Raw genomic sequence first — 23,014 nt, 5'->3', positions numbered from 1 at the left:
TCCATCTTACTAATGAAAATAATGCTAATCTACTCAACCTCTCCTCATGGCCAATGTCCTCCATCAGGCAATATCCTGGTGAACCTCCTTTGCACTCTCTCCAAAGCATCCACCTCCTTCTGGTAATGCAGTGACCAGAACTGTACGCAGTATTCCAAATGGTGCCCTGGAGCCAAAACATCTCATGGCATCTGGTTTAACATTGGCAAGGAAAACTCCTGATTACCAAGTACCATTCTCCCTCAGCCTTGGAGGATATACTGAGAATGGCAAAAATGCAAAATGTATCCCAGGTCAGCAATAGCATGGCTCATCAATTTGGTCAGGTCCTAAATGGCATAGCTGCAAGACTGGGTCTGTGGCAGGTGGTGAGGGAACCATCAAGAGGGAAAAACATACTTGACCTCATCCTTACCAAGCTGCATGTCACAGATGTGTCTGTGCATGATAGTATCAGTAAGAGTGACCATTGCATAGTTCTTGCAGAGACAGAATACCCTCCGTTGTCTTGCATGGCACTAACACCATCCTGAATCAGTCCAACTTTGGATAGATCTAGCAACTCCAGCATAGGCATTCACAAGGCACTGAGGGCCATCAACAGCAGAAGAACAATACTCCAACATAATCTGCAACCTCATGACCTGATTGAGTAAGTACACATTGCTCGTTTAGCTACACACTGTCAACACTTTTAGAACATGGCATGCAGTTCTCGTTACCGCACTACCAGAAGGATGTGGATGCTTTGGAGAGGATGCAGAGAAGCTTTAGCAGGATGTTGCCTGGTCTGGAGGTAGAGGAGAGTTTGGATAAACTCAAAGACCGAGGCTGTGGGGCAACCTGATGGAGGTCTACAATATTACGAGAGGCATAGATAGGTTGGATAATCAGAGGCTTTTCCCAGGTGGAAAGGTCAACGATAAGGGGGCACAGGTTCAAGGTGAGACGCACAACGTTTAGGGGAGAAGTGCCAGGAAAGATTTTCGCGCACAGGTTGGCAAGTGCCCTGGAACGCCCTACCAGTGGAGGTGGTGGAAGCAACGTTTACGCCATGTCTCAATAGATACATGAATGGGAGATGAATAGAGGGATACAAAACCACACGTGGGCAAATAGCAGCTCTAAGTAAGGAGTGGAATTGGCTCAGGCTTGGTGGACCGAAGGGCCTGTTCCTATGCTGTATTGTATTGCATTATTGTGTAATTCCCCAGTTTACCAATTACCCTGAAGCCAGGGGATCAATCCTGGTTCAATGGAGAGGGCAAGAAGGCATGCCAGGAGCAGCAACAAGCATTACCTATAAATGAGATGTCACCTTGCAACCCTGCTTCATCCAGCGATAAATGGTGGTGGACAATTAGTCAACTTATTGAAGTATGTGGCTCCATAGGTATCTCCATCCTCAATGATGGAAAGTCACAACTTGTCAGTGCAAAAGATAAGGCTAACCTGTTCACAGCAATCCACAGCTCGACGTGCCATTTGGATGTTGCATCTTTGCCTCCTGCAGTGGTCCTCAGCATCACAGATATCAGTCTTCAGCTAATACAATTCATTGCATGTGATAGCATCCACCTGACAATGTGGAAAATGTCCCACCTATGTCCTTACACAAAAAGCAGGACAAATCCAACACAGCGAAGTACCACCCATCAGTCTACTCTCGATCATTAGTAAAGTGATGGAAGGTGTCATCAACAGTGCTATCAGGCAGCATATGGTCAGTGATTAAAAATGTGTTGCTGGAAAAGCGCAGCAGGTCAGGCAGCATCCAAGGAGAAGGAGAATCGACGTTTTGGGCATAAGCCCTTCTTCAGGAATCAGAAGGGCTTATGTCCAAAACATCGATTCTCCTCCTTGGATGCTGCCTGACCTGCTGCGCTTTTCCAGCAACACATTTTTAAGCTCTGATCTCCAGCATCTGCAGTCCTCACTTTCTCCTATGGTCAGTGATGCCTAGTTTGGGTTCCATCAGGGCCACTGAGCTCCTGACCTTATTACAACCTTGGTTCAAATATGGACAATAAAGCTGAATTCCAGAGGTAAGGTGAGAGTGACAGCTCTTGACAGCAAGGCTGCATTTGACCGGGTGTGGTATCGAGGAGCCCTGGCAAAATTGAATTAATGAAAATAAGGAAGGAAAGCTCTCTCTTCATTGGTTAGAGTCAGGTCTGGAATATAGGCAGATGGTTGTTGGAGGGCAATTATCTCCGCTCTAGGACAACTCTGTAGGAGTTCCTCAGGGAAGTATTCTCGGCCCAACCATCTTCAGCTGCTTCATCAATGACCTTCCCTCCAACACAACGTCAGAAATGGGAATGTCTGCTGACTCTGTAATGTTCAGCATCATTGGTGATTCCTCAGCTATTGAAGTAGTCCATGTTCAAATGCAACAAGACCTGGACAATATCTAGACTTGGGCTGAAAAGTGGCAAAGAGCATTTGCACTACACATGCCAAGCAATGCCCATCTTCAATCAGAGACAATCTAACCACAGGCTCTTGACATAAGTGATTTTCTCCCCGACTTTCAACATGCTGGGGGTTATCATTGACCAGAAACTCAACTTGAGTAGCCATATAAATACTGTAGCTGCACAAGCAGGTTAAAGATTAGCAATACTGCAGTGAACAGCTCACCACCTGGTTCCCCAAAGCCTGTCCACCTGTCGAGAAGGCACAAGTCAAGAGTGTGATGGAACAATAAAGAAGCTTGCCACCATCCAGGGCAGCAATCACTTGGCACCACACATCCGTAAACATTCACTCCCTCCACCACCAACAGCTGAGAAACAGCAGTACTGTCAACGAGATGCAGTGCAGAAATTCCCCAAAGACAGCACCTTTCGAACCCGTGACCACTTTCATCCAGAAGGGCAAGGGTAGCAGATACCGAGGAACCCCACCTGTAAATTCCCCTCCAAGCTACTCACCATCCTGACTTGGAAGTATATTGTCATTCCTTCACTGCTGTGTCAAAATCCTGGAATTCGCTCCTTCCCTTCACTGTCTTCTAAGGATAGTTAGGGACAGGCAATAAATATACACCAGCCAGTAGCACCAATGTCCCGTGAGTGAATAAAAAATTCTAAGATCAATTCTAATTAAGACAAATCAGTTGAATATGCTTTCAAAGTTCTGTTTTTAGCTGACGTTGTTTATTTAGGCAGAGAATTCAGCTAATGGTAATAAAATTCAAAAGTCCAAGAACCATCTGTTTCAGCTCTTCACTGTTTTATAAGGGCATAGATTCTGATGTTTTTACCAAGACAGCTAGAAACTAACCCAACTGTTCTACTTTTGCTATTGCTAAGGGTTTAGCACCTTTAGGATATTGCCATTTAAATTGCTTCTGTGAATTCCCATATTCTTCCCTGCCTTATAACCTTTGCACAATATTTACGTGGCTGGTTTTAGAAAATGCTGTTTAGATTGTTTAATTTGGCTGTGCTTGTATTTTTTTTGCAAAAATCATGTTTTTTTTTCCTTTTATGGGTCTTCCGTTTCATTGCTCTCTTGTGAGTTTGATATTAACCTGCTGAGCTGGTGTTGAATGACAGATTGTCCACTCCACAGCCCTGAAGGCTGCATGGAAATATTGAGTTAGCTTGAAAATGGGCTTTCCATTATGGGGTCACGACCATATTGGAAATTGGACTGCTGTTTGAGCACTTTATTGTATGTAGGGCATGGCTTGGTGGCACTTAAGAGTTCTAATGCCAGCACTACATTAATGGCTGAAGGAAGAAATCATCTGGGGAGAGGACATAGTGCACCAGTGAAGGATTGAGGCACACTGGATACATGGGACAGCTGGGCTGCTGAACTGTGAGGACAGGGCCTCAAGGAGGAAATGTTTCTTGGTGAAGTAGGTGACTCAGTCTCAGGGCTCAGCAATGTCACATGGTCAGGAAGGAGAGGTCACATCCAGAATAAGACGCACCCCGAGCGAGTATATAGTTCAGGCAATTTAGAGGCAGTGTGAGAATAGAACCAGTAAATCTTTTCCTTTTGCATTTTAAAATGAAGTATCAAGTGAAAAGGTTAATTAAGTAGGTCACTCAGCTGACAGAGGGACGGTTATCAATCAGTCACCTGAAGCATGATTCGGGCGTTAATAAATATTCCAAGGTTTTCGTGAAGCTCTGTAGCTCAGGTTGTGGGTGAGGTAGTTGGTTAGCTTCCTGAGCTACTGGGTTATTGTGCAGATGTTTTGTGACCATGCTTGGTTACTTCAGTGTGACTTCCGTGAAGCATTGTTGTTCTCTCCTGCTTGGTTTTTATGTGGGTCTGGTCTGTTGGGGTGAGTGTCACTTTTGGGTCTTTGCTGTAGCAGTCTATACACTGGGCCTATCACTGTTTGTTGATGGTCTTTTTGGTATAAGACCAGGCTTCCAAGAACTCCTCTTGTGTGTCTTTGGTTGGTTTGTCCTAGAATGGTTTGTCATAGTGGAATTGATGGCTCTTTTGGTCTGTGTATGGAGATGAGGGAGAGTGGATCATGTTGTTTGGTTGCTTGTTGGTGTTCGTGAAGTCAGGTAGCTAATTTCCTTACTGTTTGTCCGTTGTGCTTGCGCAGTTATTGCAAGGGATTTTGTTGGCCACGTTGGTGCAACATGTTGTAGGCATGGGGTCCTTTTGTCCTGGTAAGTAGTTGGCGTAGTGTTGGTTGGTGTGCTACCATGATACTTAGTGGTCATAACAGCCTGGCAGGTGATTCTGATACACTGTTCAAATAATGGGAGGTGGCCAGTGTGCTGGTAGGGTACAGTGTTGTCTTGGCATTGTCTGTTGGACAGGCATCAACAGATGAAGCTGATTGGGTATCCATTGTTAACAAAGACTTTGTGTAAGTGTTCATTTTCCTGTAGCAGTTCTGGTGTGTTGCAGTGTGTTGTGCTTCTTTTGAACAGTGTCCTGACACAGCTCTGTTTGTGGATGTTCGGGTGGTTGCTATTGTAGTTGAGAATATGGTCCGTGCGGGTGGGTTTTCTGTTAACTTTGATTGTAAATCCCCCATTGGTCATCAGTTCTACTGTTCTAGGAATGAGAGTTGGTTGTTGTTCTCTTCCTCCCTGGTAAACTTGATGCTGGTGAGTATACTGTTATTGTAGTGGTGTATTTCCCCTGGTCTTCTACATTTGATGACAAATATGCCGTCTACGTAATGTATCCGTTGTTTCTGTTAGATCAAGGCAAGAGCAAGAGAGTTATCAGAAGCCTGGCTTTCTACTGAAAAGGCATCAACGAATGTACAGACCCAGTGTACAAACCACTACAGAGAAGATCCATTAGTGACACTCAACCCAACAGACCAGACCCACACAAAAACCAAGCAGGACAGAACAACAGCACTTCATACAAGTCAGACTGATGAGGTTACCCAGCATGGTGATGAAATGTCTGCACAATAACGCAGCAACTTGGTAAGCTAACCAACTACCTCATCCGCAACCCGAGCTACAGATCTTTGCAAAAACCTGAATGACTTCCTGGGTGCAACATGTTCAAGCTGGGCTGACGATGGGAGGGCTTCGCCAACCGACAGCAGTACTAGCGAACAATTCCACTTCCTCCACAAATGCGCCAGACACCAGGTTTAGTTTTAAGTACAAACCATCCCTAAACAACCAACAATCCAGACATATGGCAGTACAGCATGGACACCGGATGGTAAGGGTCATGATTTAATGATGCCCATAAACACTTTCAAAATTGCACACCAAAAATCTCAGTACCTGAACTCGACCAGCGAACAATGGACTGCGACTCTGGAGAAAGCCAGCAGTACCGTACAACACAAGACCAGAACCAGGAAGAGACTTACACTGCAAGAGAAACTGGCTTAACTGACACACTGCAACAATAAAGACAAATCAGACGCATAGATAAGAAATCTATCCAACGTAAGTAACACTTAATGACACTGAGAAAGCTGACCTAATATGCAAATTCAATTTCAAACGAGAGATGCTGACAGAACTGATTTCCCAGCTGCCCTTGAAGCAACATTGAAGACCAGCAAACTTAAAGGTTAGACACAGCAAGGGCAATCCGACAAACCATAGTCTTTGCACTAAATCGGAGAAACAAATGGAACATCTGCAGTGCACTAGAAAGGAAAGCGCTAAAAGGACTCTAAGACAAAACCATCATTCCACTATCAGCAGACAAAGGGTGCATGATTGTTTTTATGAACGGACCAGGCATTGCTGGACAATACCGACACCTACCAACAGATGGAGACAGACCCCACACACGGCAATTAGCTGATAGGATTATATACATGCTGAACACACTTAAACAGGACAGATAACCAGAAGGCTGCAACATGCCCAGCTTTTATGGACTCCCCAAAGTACATGAACCGGCTATCCCGCTCAGATCCATAGTTTCGCTACCAAGAACACTAACGCACAAACTGACAAAGGAATTACAACGAAGAGTGAAACATCTCATCAGCAGATCCAACCACTCCATTCATGCAGCCAGGAATTCATTGACAGCCTCACTAGCAATAAAATTAACCAGGATTAAATCATTGTGTCATTCGTTGTCACAGCCCTATTCACCTGCATTGACATACCACTAGCCAAGGAAACAATTGTCACACTATTACAGGATCCAGTAACAATTACTCCCAGCAACACCATCCGCACAGACAACATGTTCAAGCTACTAGACCTATGCTTCACCACCAATTTTGTCTTCAATGGCCAGATATACCAATAAGTCCATGGCATATAAAGGGCTCTCTCACCTCAGGACGAAGAGCATTAGCAGTCAAGCAGAGACTTGAAAACACAGCCCTTCACCAATCCATCCGAAACTGAATGTGATACGTAGCTGATTCATTTGTCGTCATCAAACCTACAAGACCACCTGAAACACGTCATCTCATTAACAGTATATTCACCAGCAGCAGGTTTACCAGGGAGGAAGCAAACAACTGCCAACTCCCATTCCAAGATTGCAGGGTGGAACTGATGACCAAAGTGGGATTTACAACTCAAGTATACAGAAAACCCACCCACCTGGACCGCAACCTCAATAGCAACCACCCTAACATCCACAGAGTTGTCAGGACACTGTTCAAAAGAGCCGTGACACACTGCAAAACACCAGAACTGTGCAAGGAAGAAAATCTCGTGCATAAAGTCCTTGCTAACAATGGATCAGCTTCATCTGCCAATGCCAAGAAGGCACTATACTTTCCAACACATTGGCCACCTCCCCCATGTAAAGAACATATCAGAATTAACTGCCAGCTGCTATGACCACTAGGTATTATGGATTCCTGAAGAAGGGCTTATGCCCGAAACGTCAATTCTCCTGTTTCCTGGATGCTGCCTGACCTGCGCTTTTCCAGCAACACATTTCCAGCTCTGATCTCCAGCATCTGCAGACCTCACTTTCTCCTCCATTATGATAGCACACCAACTAACACCAACTACACCAAAGGACCCCATACCTACAACATGTTAGACTAATGTGGTTATACAAAATCCCTTGCAACAACTGCACCAAGCACAACATCAGATAAACAGGAAGAAAACTAGCCACCTAACTTCTCGAACACCAACTGGCAACTAAATGACATGATCCACTCTCCCTCATCTCCATTTAACAGACCAAGCAGACCATCAATTCGACTATGACCAAGTAACCATTCTAAGACAAGCCAACCAGAGATACATAAGGGAGTTCTTGGAAGCCTAGCTTTCTACCAAAAAGACCATCAACAAACAGTGATAGACCCAATGTATAGATTGCTACAGCAAAGTCTCTGAAGTGACACTCACCCCAACAGACTGCACCTACGCAAAACTGAGCTGGACAGAATAACAGTGCTTCACAAAAGTCACAGATGATATTACTCAGCATGGTAACGAAACGTCTGTACGATAGCCAACTACCTCGTTAATAAATGTTAATTACTATTGAAGCTTAACGAGTGTGATTTATCCTCACTGACCTCAGCTTGATTTCAGAGAGCACAGTCAGGAAGGAGGGATCACATCCAGAGTGAAAGACAGCCCAAGTGAGTATGTAGTTCGAGGAATTTGGAGGTGGCAGGGAAGAGGTGCTTTCTGTTCACTTTCTCGGCTCATGGTTCGTGAGGATTTTTTAAGCAGGATAAATTGAAGCCCAGGATCAGAGGCCCAGCGCAAATGAGTGATATCGTGGGTAAGTCATAAGTGCATTGGTTGGTGATGGCTGCTAATTTAACTATATATTATAGGTTACTTTCAGATTGAAGGCAATTCTGAGAAATATTTACAGGCCATAAACTAAAAGACCAGCAGAGGACAGTCATCTTTTCATTCTGTGAGGAAACTATCAGCTACAAGTAAGTATTTAAGACTGGTTCGACAAGAAAGACAACATCTGCCAAGACCTCAACGACAAGAAGAGGAAAGCTCTGTGGGTAGCAAAAACGAGATTACCAGCAAGGCAAAGCAGAGAGCAAAGGTGGAGTTACAAAGAAGTACTTGGGAAATCAGGCACCAATGATGGATTAAGGAGTTACAATTACTTAAAGCACTACATTCAGGTGGTCTTCAGTGCCATCAAGGCAATATACAGATCCAACACCCTCATTCTTACAGAGTAGGGATGGAACACATCTGACAGTCAAAGAAGACAATGAAATCTGATGGAGAGAACACTTCCAAGGACTTCTAAACTGCAATGCAGTTGTAGATGAGGATGTGTTTGAGGAAACACCCAACTCACCAACAAAGACCTTGGAAATTTCGCTTTAATACTCAATCCAACAAATATGATTTGCAAAAATCCACATCACTTCCACACAAGTGTGACATTACATAGCAGCACAGTTCCAAAATATGCTTTTTAAAATTCATTCAGAATACATAGAGAGAACTGCCTGACAACAGCCTTTGGTTTCAAATGTCATGGAATGATCATCAGCAGGGCACACTCCTGGGCACACCACAAGTCTTGATGGTGAACTTTTCTAGAATTCTTCAACTGACCAATCAAATCACATCTCACAGTTGGTCCGCTTTTGGGAAAACGTCATCTGAGCTATTCTCACTGCTTTCCATGCTTTAGACCTTTTTTAATTCAGCTCTCCGATCTATGCACAAGACAGAAATCTGATGGCTTCCTGATATATTTGCTTCTCTTTGCAAGAATTGTGCTCCTATTCATCCCTGTCTCTTTGTACTGACTGCCTTTATCCACCAGCTGTTTTGCTTGTAAGTTTCCTTTGTATCTGCTAATGTCATTGTTGTTTGTTAACTTTCTTCTTGTTGACACAGCTTTCAGGTCCGACAATGCCAGGCCCCATGGATCTTAGCAAAAGTGCAGTTCATCCCTTTACACCTGATGGAATGTCTTATAGGTCCTTTTAAATCATTCTCAAAAACAACCACAGATTCCATAGACTTCTTTTCAAGAACTTGTAGATTTTATTATTCTGCTGCTTCCAAGTGTACAGTTGTCATATTTGCAAAGATCTTTCAGAAATTGCAGTAGCTCAAGATGGGAATGCATAGTACTAAATCTGCCCAGAGTGTGCCTTATGAAGTATGGTATTTATAACATATATTTGAAGTGTCTGCGAATCAGAGTTTCTTACACACATTGTAACAATCTTCTGAGCCCGAGTTTGGCCACCTTTCCTCCACTTGCCCCATCTCTGCCTTTAATTCTTTGTTGCATTATTTTGCAGCTGACTTGCTGTAATGTTTATTAAGTGTTGTACCAGCTATTGCACATAGTATGTTCACACAGCTTCAGCAATGAAGGTGTCTTCCTATTAAAATTTATTCAGGTAGACTTGAGGAAAAAAGGAATGGGAAATTTGTTGTTGAAGAACTGTTTACAGATGCATAATATATTTGTTCAGAATCATGCAATATTATAATAAGTAGAAACAGCTTTTCTAGGTGTTGAAAGGAGTAAAATACACACACGCACGTACACAAACACAGATACTCCTATACACACACACACATACAGATACTCCTATATACACACACACACAGATACTCCTATTGATACAAGAAGCATTTTAAGAGAAAATTCTTCACAAAGTTGAGGCTGCAGAGTTTACTTTCATGGTTTGTGCTTTTGGCAAATCTGACATCTCCATGTAATTGAGCAAGTGAATGATTATAGGAATAGTGATGTGAGCACGCTCACGTTTAGGATACACACAAATAGACTTGATTGAACCATTTGTGTTGCATCTAGTTTGTGCTTACTGTCCTAACTTCTGTACTCTACTATTTGTATTATCTGTTTGACCCCAGTGCCCAGGCCTGTTTTATTCTCCCTGCTAACCTCACTCCATCTGTTAACCTCCTGTACAAATATCAAAAGTTTGACCTTTCCTCTTGCTCCCTGAAGCATCAGCTTTTCACTTTTTCCAATCCCTAATTTTGATGGCTGCCTCCTTAAATTTTCCAGAAACTATGGACCAATAGTTCAGGTTCAGCACTGCCTAGTCAATGGCAGTTAGGGATAGGCAAAAAGTTTGTCGAGCCAGTGATCTCCAAAATGAATTTAAACATCCAGCTTTTATCATCAAGTGATGGTAAGTTGCTGAGTTAGACTCTTACTTTATCTTGTGTGTTCCCAAGCTGCTATTCAAGGGACTATGTTTAAATGCAACTCATGAGGAAGAGGCTGACTTTTCTTCTGTACCTATCCGTGGCTCATGTGGCACAATGTTCTCTTTATTACGTATGAGAAGCTTGACTGATTGATTAGAATCCTGGAAAGTTGATTGGCATGTTGCAACTGTGGGGGCAGCATGAGGTTAATGACTGCAACATAGGTCTGTCTTTTTATGTTTTTTGTATTGAGTTTCTTGTGACTGTGCAGCTTCTTTGGTTGAATGAATTATGGGGGATCTATGTTAGTAGACATGCAGCTCACCAGGTAAGTCTCTCTTTTTGTTTCCAGCCTTATTGTTTTAGTCTTCAGATGTTGGAGGTAGGCAAGATGTACTGAATAAAGTTGAATGATTTCATCCCCTCCAGTCACAGAACGCTCATTTTCTCCTTTTTGTTTTGCCAATTGCCATATCACTTCGAGTAAAAATTTTATGCATGACAAAGGTTGGTGTAGCTAGATTTTGTTTGCTTTGCACATATCAGCCATCTGAAAAAACAAATATTTTTAAGTGGAACTTTTTATGTTGAGATGAGTAACTAACTTGCAAATTACTGAGCAAGTTTGTGGTATAGATTGAGGCCTATGTAATCTCTCTCTGCAGGTATGGTCTGGGAATGATCTACTATAAGCAAGAGAAGTTCAACCTGGCAGAAATTCATTTCCGAAAGGCTCTTAACATCAATCCCCAAAGTTCAGTATTGCTGTGTCATATTGGTGTGGTAAGTAAACAACAAAATGAAACCCAAAGCAGTCACTTGGTAATGCAGATCTTGAATATTGCTTGAAGAAAAAAGATGAGTTGGCAAGGCGTTTTCTGTTGCACTCATCTCGACAAATGCAAGAATGTCAACTTCGTACTTCAAGCTATCCTGCAGGACAACAGCTGTACACATCAGATTTGCTGCGAATGGCTCAATCTTGCAAGTCTGCCTAAGACATTCACTTTCAGAGCTGAAAGGTGCCTGGACAACTTAGTTAACTTGAACAATCAATAATATCTTTTTAAAATTTTGATTAAGAACATAAGCAAGTCCTTCCTTCTGCTCCTGTGCATTCACAGACCTGGGTTTTCATTGATAGGATGCTGCTGCTCAGTGTTAAAAGGCATCCATGTATGTCTGTCTACCACATTGTTGAGCAACAGTATATGAGTTTTAGTTCCAGTGCAATGCCAAGGGCATAAACTGCATGTCCCAACAATTGTCACATCAAATCAAAGCTGTTCCTCCATCTGTTCATAATAGGCATTTGCTGTTAAGTATGTACCTGCGTTTGGGCAGTACATGCTAAACAATCCTGAGTGTACATTAATACCAATTTAAGGTGATCGCTTGAGTTTGTAATGTGAGGGTGGCAAAGTGGTTAACACTGCTGTCTTACAGCACCAGAGGCCCGGGTTCGATTCCAGCCTCGGGTGACTGTCTGTGTGGAGTTTGCGTGTGTCTGCATGAGTTTCCTCCCACAGTCTAAAGATGTGTAAGTTAGGTGAATTGGCCATGCTAAATTGCCCATAGTGTTAGGTGCGTTAGTCAGAGGAAATGTAGAATAATGTCTTCCTCTTTGTTCTATCCCTCCCTCTCCTACTCCATCCCTGTCCACCATCACCACTGTGCTTCACAGGGCATATGGGGAAAAATAAGAAAGGGAAACCCTGTGGGCAGCGTGGTGGCACAGTGTCTCACAGCACCGGGGACCCAGGTTTGATTCCAGCCTTGGGCAACTGTCTGGGTGGAGTTTGCACATTCTCCCTGTGTCTATGTGGGTTTCCTCCAGGTGCTCTGGTTTCCTCCCACAATCCAAAGATGTGCAGGTTTGGTGAATTGGCTGTGCTACATTGCCCATAGTGTTCAGGGATGTAAAGGTTGGGTGCATGAGTCAGGGGTAAATGTAGGGGAATGGGTCTGGGTGGGATACTCTTCAGAGGGTTGATATGGACTTGTTGGGCCGAAGGGCCTGTTCCCACACAGTACGGAAACACGCTTCATCCTGGATTTGATGTTTGCTACTTTCATCGCCATAAAGACAGGTTGGGCCACCTCACTGTCGTGTTCTCCTACGAACGATAGCTGCAGCGAAACCACTCCAGTGTCTACACCTCAACAGCTGATGCACCTAACACTTCACAATATAACAAAGTATGTTTTGGATTATATGATAACTCCTCCTCCTAGGCCCATGTAGAATCGCTAATTAATCGCCATAAAGACAGGTTGGGCCACCTGTCGTGTTCTCCTACGAACGGCACGGGCGGCACGGTGGCACAGTGGTTAGCACTGCTGCCTCACAGCGCCAGAGACCCGGGTTCAATTCCCGACTCAGGCGACTGACTGTGTGGAGTTTGCACGTTCTCCCCGTGTCTGCGTGGGTTTCCTCCGGGTGCTCCGGTTTCCTCCCACAGTCCGAAGATGTGCAGGTTAGGGCAATTTAGCATGGCCAATTTACCTTAGTGTTAGGTAATAAGAGGTAATGTAGGGGTATGGGTGGGTTGCGCTTTGGCGGGTCGGTGTGGACTTGTTGGGCCGAAGGGCCTGTTTCCACACTGTAAGTAATCTAATCTAATCTAATCTAATCTAATCTCCTTTGTGGAGCTCATTGAATATGAGTTTTCCCTAGGTAACTGGTCAATTTTCTTGAGCTCCAAATTTTACTTAGAGTGTTGTAGTCCCTGCTGGATAGGTGTGTTCACATGTGGTAAGGACAGTATTAGGACCTGCTTTGACACTGACCATCAATGAAATTGCACAGTAATGTACATTGGTTAGGCTTGGCTGCTCAAGTTGTCACAGGAACTCCAGGTAACCTAAGCCGAGCTAGGAGCAAAGACACAAATATTATCTTGTTATGCATTTAATTATTTCTGCGTTTAATCTCTAATCCTAATGGTTTATTATGTGTTCTGGCAGTGTAAGGGCAAAAGGTGCTAATATGAAAACAAAGAAAGCTATAATGAAATTGAGGATGAACTTCTAAAATGGAAATTTCAGAGAATTGACCTTGTGTATAAAAAGAATCTACCCAATTCTTTGTCTGCCTCTGAATCCTGAACTGAACATAGAACATAAAATATTTCAGCGCAGTACAGGCCCTTTGACCATTGCTGCTGCCCTCGAACTGACCCATAGATTGCTGATATTGATCAGTAAATTTTATGATGTAGCTGCATCTCATGGACGCTCAATCGAGATTAAAGCTATTCAGTGTAATCCAGTTTGAAAACTTATCTGTAATGCAAGGTCTGTGTCACTGTATCTCGTAAAGGAGAAACGTGTGGTGCATCTCTCTCAAAACGCCACAGCCAATGAATTAGGTTTCAGGAGCAATCTACATAAGCCAACATGGTAGTACGCACAGAGAAACTGTTAATTGCCACCCAGTTGATAGGGTTGTTAAGAAGGCATATGGTATATTGGCTTTAATTAGCAGGGAGATTGAGTCACGAGGTTATGCTGCAGCTCTATAAAGTCCTGGTTAAACCACACTTGGAATATGGTGTTCAGTTCTAGTTGCTTCATTATAGGAAGGTTGTGGAAGCTTTCGAGAGGGTGTAGAGGAGATTTACCAGGATGCTGCCTGGACTGGAGGGCATGCCTTATGAAGCAAGGTTGAGGCTTTTCCCATTGGAGCAAAGAAGGATGAGAGGTAACTTGATAGAGGTCTACAAGATGATGAGATGCATAGATAGAGCAGATAGCCAGAGACGTTTTTTCTCTGGGCAGAAATGGCTATCACAAGGAGGGCAAAATTTTCAGGTGATTGGTGGAAGGTTTCGGGGAGATGTCAGAGGTGGGTTCTTTACACGGAGTGTTCAGTGCATGGAATGCACTGCAAGCAATGGTAGTAGAGACAGATACATTAGCAGCATTTAAGCGGCTCTTGGATAGGCACAGGGAAGATAGTATAATGAAGAGTATGAGAGTTAGTCTGATCTTAGGGCCTGTACTGTACTGTAATGTCTGAGGTGAAAATCAGTTTGGGTGTGATTGAAAGAAGAATGTTGACTAGGACATCAGAGATTTCTCTTCTTAAAGCATTCTTAATGTTTTTTTTAACAGGAACTAAACTGTTGAACAGGCAGGTGGCTCCCTGTTTCTGTATGACTTCCTCTTCAAGTGTTGTCAAGGAATGCTCTGTTACATTCTCAAGCTTCATTGCTTTTTTTCTTGGTTTTTACAGGTCCAGCATGCACTAAAGAAGTCTGAATGTGCACTTGAAACACTAAATAAAGCCATTAGTATAGACCCAAAAAATCCTCTATGCAAATTCCACAGAGCCTCCATTTTGTTTGCAAATGAAAAATACAAAGTAAGTTTGCTGTGTTGATTTTTGTACAAGGCACTCTGCATTGTTTTTGGTTGTCTTGATTTCAGCTTTTCATGAGTTCTCTCTTTTTTTCATCAGGCAGCTTTACAGGAGCTTGAGGAACTGAAACAAATAGTCCCCAAAGAGTCACTTGTTTACTTTCTAATAGGGAAGGTAAGATTTGACACTTGACCTGCAAATTATTGGGAGCCACATGCATGTACTTTCTGCTGCCCTTCAATATTGTCTGAAACATAAGGTTAGACTTTTTCCAGCAGTTACAATCTCACCCAGATTGCCACTTACTGTGCCCCTTCTTTGAGTTCCACAACTTCTGAAGAAAATTCTTAACTCTGGGCTTCTCAAAATACTTTCATTCGGACAGGTCTCTTGTACTGCGGATGGGGTCAGTCTGGGCATGTCTGTATATATTGGTTTGGTGGAGGGGAATGTGGGGGTGAGAGAGTTTAATAGTTCCTCAGACTATTTAATTCACACACTTGATGTGATACCTGCTGTTGTTGGGACAACCTTCAAATCATCGATCTGTCACCGACCAACTCTGGAAATTTTTAAAGGTGTCATTATCACCCATTTGATCGGAACTGGTGAGTGTGAAAAAGTGTTAAATGGAGAAACTGTATAGAAATCTGATCAGTTTTATTTTTATTTCCTGTGAATTAAGATCAAGATATTTAGTGGATAATTTCATGTATCCTGTACAGCTGACATCTTAAAGATATGAATTCTTAGGCATGTTAAAGAACGTTTCCACTGGTATGTTAGGTATTAACTCCAATCTGTCCTCTGTGGCATTTTTGGGCATTTATGAGACATGTCCCAGTGGTGGTATTTTCAATGGAGGCAGAAGCTGGTGCATTAATTCTCACTGCAAAACGTTGGAAAATCCTAGAATGGCACAACCCAGAATTGGAAGCCATTTCGATCTATCCAGGCTGCATCAGCTCTTTCTAAGAGCAATCCAGTTTGTTGCACTCACTGTCCTTCTACATACATCTGCGCATTTTTCTTTGAACATTCATCTAGTTTCTTTTGATTTTGTTGTTTCTCCTTCCGTCATTCCTGTAGGCAGGATGTTCCAAGTCATTACCACTCACTGCATTTAAAAAAAAAGGGGCCTTTCTTACATTCCTTCTGCACATCTTGCCCAAAATCTTGAATCTGTGTTTCTCATCCTTGTACCACCAACTAATGGGAAGCTTTCCACTGGCCTATCTTTATCTGAGTTGGTCATGCTCTTGTACAACTCCCATAACCTTGTAAATTAAGAACCCATTCCTAGAAATTGACTTGTAAATCTCTGCACCCTCTCAAGGCTTCCATATTCTACTAACATGTATCTAGAATTGGATGTAAAACTGAGGTTGGAGCCTAATCAGAGTATTTTAAAGGTTCAGCATGATTTCCCTGCTTTTGTACTTGATGTCTCAGGTTATGTGCTTTGCAAAGGGGGCGGCATGGTGGCTCGGTGGTTAACACTGCTGCCTCACAGCGCCAGGAACACTGGTTTAATTCCCGCCTCGGGCAACTGTCTGCGTGGGTTTCCACCAGGTGCTCCGGTTTCCTCCCACAGTCCAAAAATGTGCAGGTCAGGTGAATTGGTCATGCTAAATTGCCCATAGTGTTAGGTGCATTAGTCAGGGATGAATGTAGGGGAATGGGTCTGGGTGGGTTGCTCTTTGGAGGGTCGGTGTGGACTTGTTGGGCCAAAGGGAATCTAAATCAAAGTACTTTCTCAATATGACCTGTTTGTGTCAAATATTGATGTGTGCACATCCCTCTGGTTCCTCGTTCCTATGCATTCTTTTGAACTGTGCCATTCAACCTTTCCTCACATTTTGGCAGAAGAGATTTCATCTCATACTCTCCTGTTTTTAACCTGGCTGTCTATATGCATAAATCATTGAAGGTTGACAGGTGGCTCATAATGTATGCACCATTCTAGGCTTCTGGGTTCAGAAATTTATCTCCTATCACCGTTTTCCAACATATAGACTTTATTGCTCTTAGGTCTACAAGAAGTTAGGACAGACGCACCTGGCTTTGATGAACTTCTCCTGGGCCATGGACCTTGACCCAAAGGGAGCCAACAACCAGATCAAAGAGGCTATTGACAAGCGCTATTTACCAGATGATGAAGAGCCTGTGACAAATGATGGGCAGCTTAGTGAGGGGTACCAATATGATACAGGTTGGTATTAATGCATTCTCCCAATTTAATGAGAATGCCTTTTTTGTATGGCTAACATAAAGTAGGCTTGGTAAGTTTGGAGTATTTGATCTCATTCTGATAATTTTCTTGAAGCTAAAGTACAGGAACACCTGTTATGTTCCTAACCATCCCAGACTTAATTTTAAATTATCCATTGCCCTGAGCATATTGTTAAACTGAAGAGATAAATAATCAGTTATAAAAGTACATTATCTTAAGTGTGTATGACAAATTCTCATTCTGCCTGTATATGTCTGAAATTTTCTTAAGCTAGAGAATTATGGAGACTAATTAATCTCTTTTGGCATCAACAATCAAGCTTCGCTCAATGTCTCTGATAGCCCCAACAAGCTGCCCTTGTGTCCTTTAAACCAGAATGTGCCATTACTTATCATTAGAATCATAGTTAGAGTCATAGGGTTGCACTGCATGGAAATAGACCCTTCAATCCAATTCGTCCATGCCATCCAGATATCCTAAATTAATATAGTTCCATTTGCCAGCAGTTAGTCCGTATCCCTCTAAATCCTTCCTATTTATGTACCTATCCAGATGTCTTTTACATTTTGTAATTATACCAGCCTCTCTCTCATCCTTTGGCAGCTCACTCCATTCACACACCACCCTCTGCATGAAAAAATTTTGCCCCTTAGGTCCCTTTTATGTCTTTCCCCTTTCACATTCGATCTGTGCCCTCTAGTTTTGAACTCCTACTGCCCTGGAGAAAAGACCTTGGCTATTCACTCTGCCTATGCCCCTCATGATTTGATAAACCTCTAAAGTCATTCCTCAGCCTCTAACGCTCCAGGTAAAACCGCCCCAGCCTATTCAGCCTCTCCCTACAGCTCAAATCCCCCAACCCTAGGAACATCCTTGTAAATCTTTTCTACCCTTTCAAGTTTCACAACATCTTTTCTATTGTAGGGAGACTAGAATTGCAGACAGTATTCCAAATGTGGCCTAACCAATATCCTGTAAAGTCACAACATGTCCTCCCAAAATCTCTACTCAATTCACTGACCAGTAAAGGCAAGCATACCAAACACCATCTTCACTAGCTTATCTACTTGCAATCTCTCATTCAAGGAACTGTGAACCTGCACTCCAAGGTCTCTTTGTTCAGCAACACTCCCCAGGACCTTGCCATTAAGTGAATAAGCCCTGCCCTGATTTGCCTTTCCAAAATGCAGCACCTCACATTTATCTAAATTAACACCATCTGCCACTCCTCAGCCAATTGGCCCATCTGGCCAAGATACTGTTGTACTCTGAGGTAACCTCCTTTGCTGTCCGCTGCACCACCAATTTTGGTGTCATCGGCAAACTTACTAACTGCTATCTCCAATGTTCACATCCAAATCATTTATATAAATGACAAAAACAGTGGACCTAGCACTGATCCTTGTGGCGCGCTGGCCTCCAGTCTGAAAAACAACCTTCCACCACCACCCTCTGTCTACTAATAGTACCACTTTAGCAATGAAGCAACACTGTTGTACATCGGTTTGCTGGAATGAAGCATGTCCCACCCCTGTGTTCACTCTGATACGTGGACAAATGGTAGTATCTTATCAGACCAAGATTTATTGTCTAAATCAAAATTATTTAGCATTATTGAATCGGGAAATTAACAATCAACAATAATTATAATAAAGAAAATGCTTTATTCTGAGTATCCTTTGTATGCCTTTCCTAAACTACTACCATCAAACTTAACTTGTCCCAACCCTCTGGTTAAAAATTTACTGCCAACTATCTCTGCTCATTTAGTATAATCTTAGAATTGTAAGTCTTTAGGCAGAATTGTCAGCCAAAATAAATTCCAAGAAGTTTTGGATTTGCCCTACTGAACATGTCGCAGAGCCCCAGAATGTCTGTGCCAGATGTCTTCACTGTTGAAGACCTTATAATGGTGGCACAAAAAGGAGGGGTGCTCTATGCCATCTCTGATTTTGGATGTATGTCTGTGGTGTGACATTTATATCAGAAAGTATAAAGATACAGGTGTCACACTCCAATTAATTAAATATATCTACTTGTTTCAACAGGAGCTGTCACTGACTCACTGCTGGATAAATATTTTCCTCATTTAATTCCTATCCTGTTGACCATCTGGGTTCCTACTGCAGTCAAATCCCCTCAAACTGTACAGAGATCTATCTTATTCTATGATGGGAATAGTAGCTAGTCTATAAACGGTTAAGTCCGTAGAAAGTCAAAAGAAACAGAGATAGTTGTTGGGATAGTTACCAAATGAGGATTCAGTACAGAAATGCTTGTAGCACATGCAAGTTAAGCAGAAACATTTAAGTTTAAAATGATATTTTTGTGTACACTGAGGGTGTGATGGAGGTTGGGAGGAACTTTGTGTTGAATATGGGTCAAATGGTCTGTTTCTGTGCCGTACGGTTGATGCGGGCACTGTTACTAAGATGTGGCTATAAGCTGGGAGCTAAATAATCACGGCCGTGCAATCCTTAGATATGTCAGAAAATTTGGGGAAGAAATGAGTAGCTATATTGATGAAGGCTGCATTAACAACAGCAGAAAAGAAGGCTTTCAGGTGATTACAATGGTAGTACTGTTATCCTCAGGTTGGACCATTCAGAAGGGAACTCAGGAATTGGAACTGACTTTTAAAAGGTAATTAGGCAAGTACATGAGGTGAAAGAATTCGCAGGATTGAGTGGAAAATCTGGTTTTGGGTAAAATGGGGTGAGTTAAATTGCTGTTGTAAAGATTTGGCGGTCTAAACGACTACTTTCATTGTTGTAAAAAAGCTTTATTCTAGGAAATACATTTTTAGTATGAAGTTGTGGAAATCTGGAACACCTTCTCCAAAAACAATGCAACTAACTCTGCATTCACAGTGTTACACAGATATTGGAACTGATTAATAGATTATCCTTAATGAAAGGTCTTCTGGCACAGTGGAGTCCCTACATATGGGCCAGGAGGTCCATGTTTATGTCCCTCCTGTCTTGGGGGAGTATCATGACATGTTTGAACAGTTGATTAAACTAACTATCAAGGGGCACACTCCAAAGGCAGGCAAACCAGGTTGAGAAACAAAACAACCATGGCTTTATTGAATGGACAGTCGTGAGGGACTAGTCGTTACACAAACCACCAACAAAACTTTGAATCACCTAGTTCCTTTATGGTTTTAATAGTGCCTCCACAATTCTTGGTTGTGACATTTCTAGAATTGGAGACAAAGCACTTGCCAGCAGCTGAATTACTACCTCCGATTAATGTAATTAGACACTAACTCTGCTTTGTTGTCACAGCTGGAACCGATGAATCCCAGGAAAGCAGCATGACCGATGCTGATGATACCCAGCTTCACGCAGCAGAGAGCGATGAGAGCTTCAACTTGTAAAAGCCATACCAGCCAAAATATGGTTTCGGAGCAAGAGCTGCTACTCCCTGGCCTTTCCCTCTTTCCCTCACATTGGGCCTATATTTCTGCTTTGAGCATTGTCTGTTTGGTGCAGTTTGCCAACGTTAAAAACGTAGGCTGGAGAGACCCATCACTTGGTTACAACAAAGCCTGTCAGCATCACCTTTTAATTTCCAGCCTCAGCAATATACATGTTAAACAGGGGGCTTTGTTTTTAAATGTAAGTGTTATTACTGATCTGAAAGTGAACTTGCGCAATTCCCTCTCCTTCTGCTACTTCTGCTCATGCAAGACCTGACATCACTGTCACCAACTTCATAATTGTGCTGCTGTTTTTAACTCCCTTTCATCCTAAAAGGAATTCCCTTTAAAATCCTTGGTGGGGGGGTGTCTGGATGGGAGTTCCAAGTCCAGTGGCAGGTATTACCTCAATGATTGGCTTGTATAAACTGCAAGCTGTTGAGTTAACAGCTATTTTCAAGCAGCACTTGGGTTATAGTGGCTGTTGTGCTGCTTTGGCAATTTAGTAGCTGTGAATGGAGGCATTTTTGCATCTCTTCCAGTCCTTTGTCTTTACTTCACCATAGAGCGCAAAGCAGCCTCTTTGGAAAGTACACATGCTGGTTACTTACATTGATGGCATTCTTTAAGGTCGCACTGATATCAAGAGCCTGCTATCAATGTGGAATCAGCAGAAGTGTTGACGAATGGAAAATGCAATGTGTGTCTGTGCGTGTGGGTATGTATGCGCGTGGATGTGTGAAATGTAGTCTATTTTTTTAATTTCATTTTCATTTAAAACTGTAACTTGGTGTCTTAAGTGGATTTTTTTCTGTTGCTTATCCTTTTTAATTTCAGATATTTGTACAGTCTTAGAAAAAGTCTTTTTGTTAATATATTTGCAACTCCGTTTAATGATGTGAAAAAAAATCAAAAATAAAATACTTTGAAAACTTTTTGGTTGCAAATATCAATCATGACACTCCTTGGAATAATCACTGCTATCATGCTGATGAACTGTTGTGAATAGAATGTAAATATCACATTCTTAAGTCTTGTGCATGTGTGAAAGTTAAATTAAACGCAGTTGAAGATTTATTACAGATTCACTGTTACATTTACTTTTGGTAAAATGCTGAGATTACAAAAGATATCACAGAATATACAGTATAAATCAGGTAAATTCAATTCTCCAGATGTCTTCATTTATCTCCAAACCATGTTTACTGTCATGTTGCTTTCAAGCTTGGCTAAAATGTAATTACAACAGCAACTCGCAATCTTCACTGGTAGAATTTGAATTCCATTAATAAATATGGAGTTTAAAAAAAATCGCACCTCGTTTGCTAGTAGCCTTCGAGAAGCAGATCTGGTCATCCTTACTCTTCGACTTGTCTGTCACTCTAGATCTGCTCTAATCCCTGCTGTCTCAAATGGCTTGGTAAGCTGTTGAGTTGTACTAGAACAAAATAGGTAAATTGAAAAGGAATAAAACCAGATGACCTATCTGCCACTGACTTCTGTACGAGAAATGACAAAGATGTGCCCAGGCAGTCCATCTTGCAAAGTACTCCTCGTTAGTGTCAGTGGAACATGTCGAAATTAAGAGCTGTTTCACAGGCGAGATGAAGAACTGCCTCATCCATCATAGCTACCTGAATCCTACTTTTCAAATAATCCATCACATTTCTCAGTTACTATTCATGAACATGCTCTATCCCACTGCCTGTAAAGATTTAACAGAATTGTTGTACAATAGTTACCAATCAGAAGAGTTGCTCTGGGAGTCCTCAACATTGAATGTGAACTCTGACATCTGTTACCATTAGAGAAACTGGTGATAATTACAAGTTGACCACTTGGAAGAAGTGCTAAGTGTAGCAAGGACACTTTAATGTACCGCAAGGGAGAGTAATTAAGTGCCAATCACAAAGTAAGGCTTTGGAGGTGGCTATATTTGTTAGCCTAGATATTTAGCAGATGGTGAGGAACAAGTAACAATAAAACGTTTCTTAAACTTAGATTAGTGAGGCTATCTGTTGCAGATACCTCCATGAACAGATGCATCAATTATTGGCCTAGTGGTATTATCACTGAGCTATTAATGCTAAGATTCAGGTAAGTTTCTGGGGACTCTGAACCCTGCCATTGCAAATGCTGAAGTTTGAATTCAATAGACTCTCAATTCCAGATTTTTAATGACCAGGACATGACTGTTGATTGTCAAAAAAACCTGGTCTGCTTTCCTGGTCTGGCCTACATGTGACTGCAGATCCACATCATTGGTTTTGACTCTAAGCTGGACAAGTGAATGCTGGCCTGGCCAGTGATGTCCATGTCGGGAAGATGAGGATCCATTCTTCCATCATGTTGTGTGGCAGTACTCCTGTGCTAAATAAGAATAGATATGGAACAGATCCAATAGC

At 42.2% G+C, this 23,014-nt stretch overlaps 1 protein-coding gene across 1 annotated transcript in view; it reads left to right on the top strand.

Moving 5' to 3' along the window:
- The window catches only part of cdc27 (cell division cycle 27), a 148,018-nt gene extending 126,199 nt beyond the window's left edge, over window positions 1-21,819 (top strand). The window contains exons 15-19 of the mRNA XM_043675341.1: window positions 11,255-11,372; window positions 14,827-14,955; window positions 15,052-15,126; window positions 16,984-17,164; window positions 20,476-21,819. Coding sequence (XP_043531276.1) covers window positions 11,255-11,372; window positions 14,827-14,955; window positions 15,052-15,126; window positions 16,984-17,164; window positions 20,476-20,567 — 595 coding nt within the window. The 3' untranslated portion in view covers window positions 20,568-21,819. The remainder of the gene's footprint in view (window positions 1-11,254; window positions 11,373-14,826; window positions 14,956-15,051; window positions 15,127-16,983; window positions 17,165-20,475) is intronic.
- The last annotated feature ends 1,195 nt before the right edge of the window (window positions 21,820-23,014 follow it).

The sequence above is a fragment of the Chiloscyllium plagiosum genome, chromosome 33 (assembly GCF_004010195.1).
Source record: "Chiloscyllium plagiosum isolate BGI_BamShark_2017 chromosome 33, ASM401019v2, whole genome shotgun sequence".
NCBI lineage: Eukaryota > Metazoa > Chordata > Chondrichthyes > Orectolobiformes > Hemiscylliidae > Chiloscyllium > Chiloscyllium plagiosum.
This window is presented reverse-complemented; position numbering and strand designations above follow the sequence as displayed.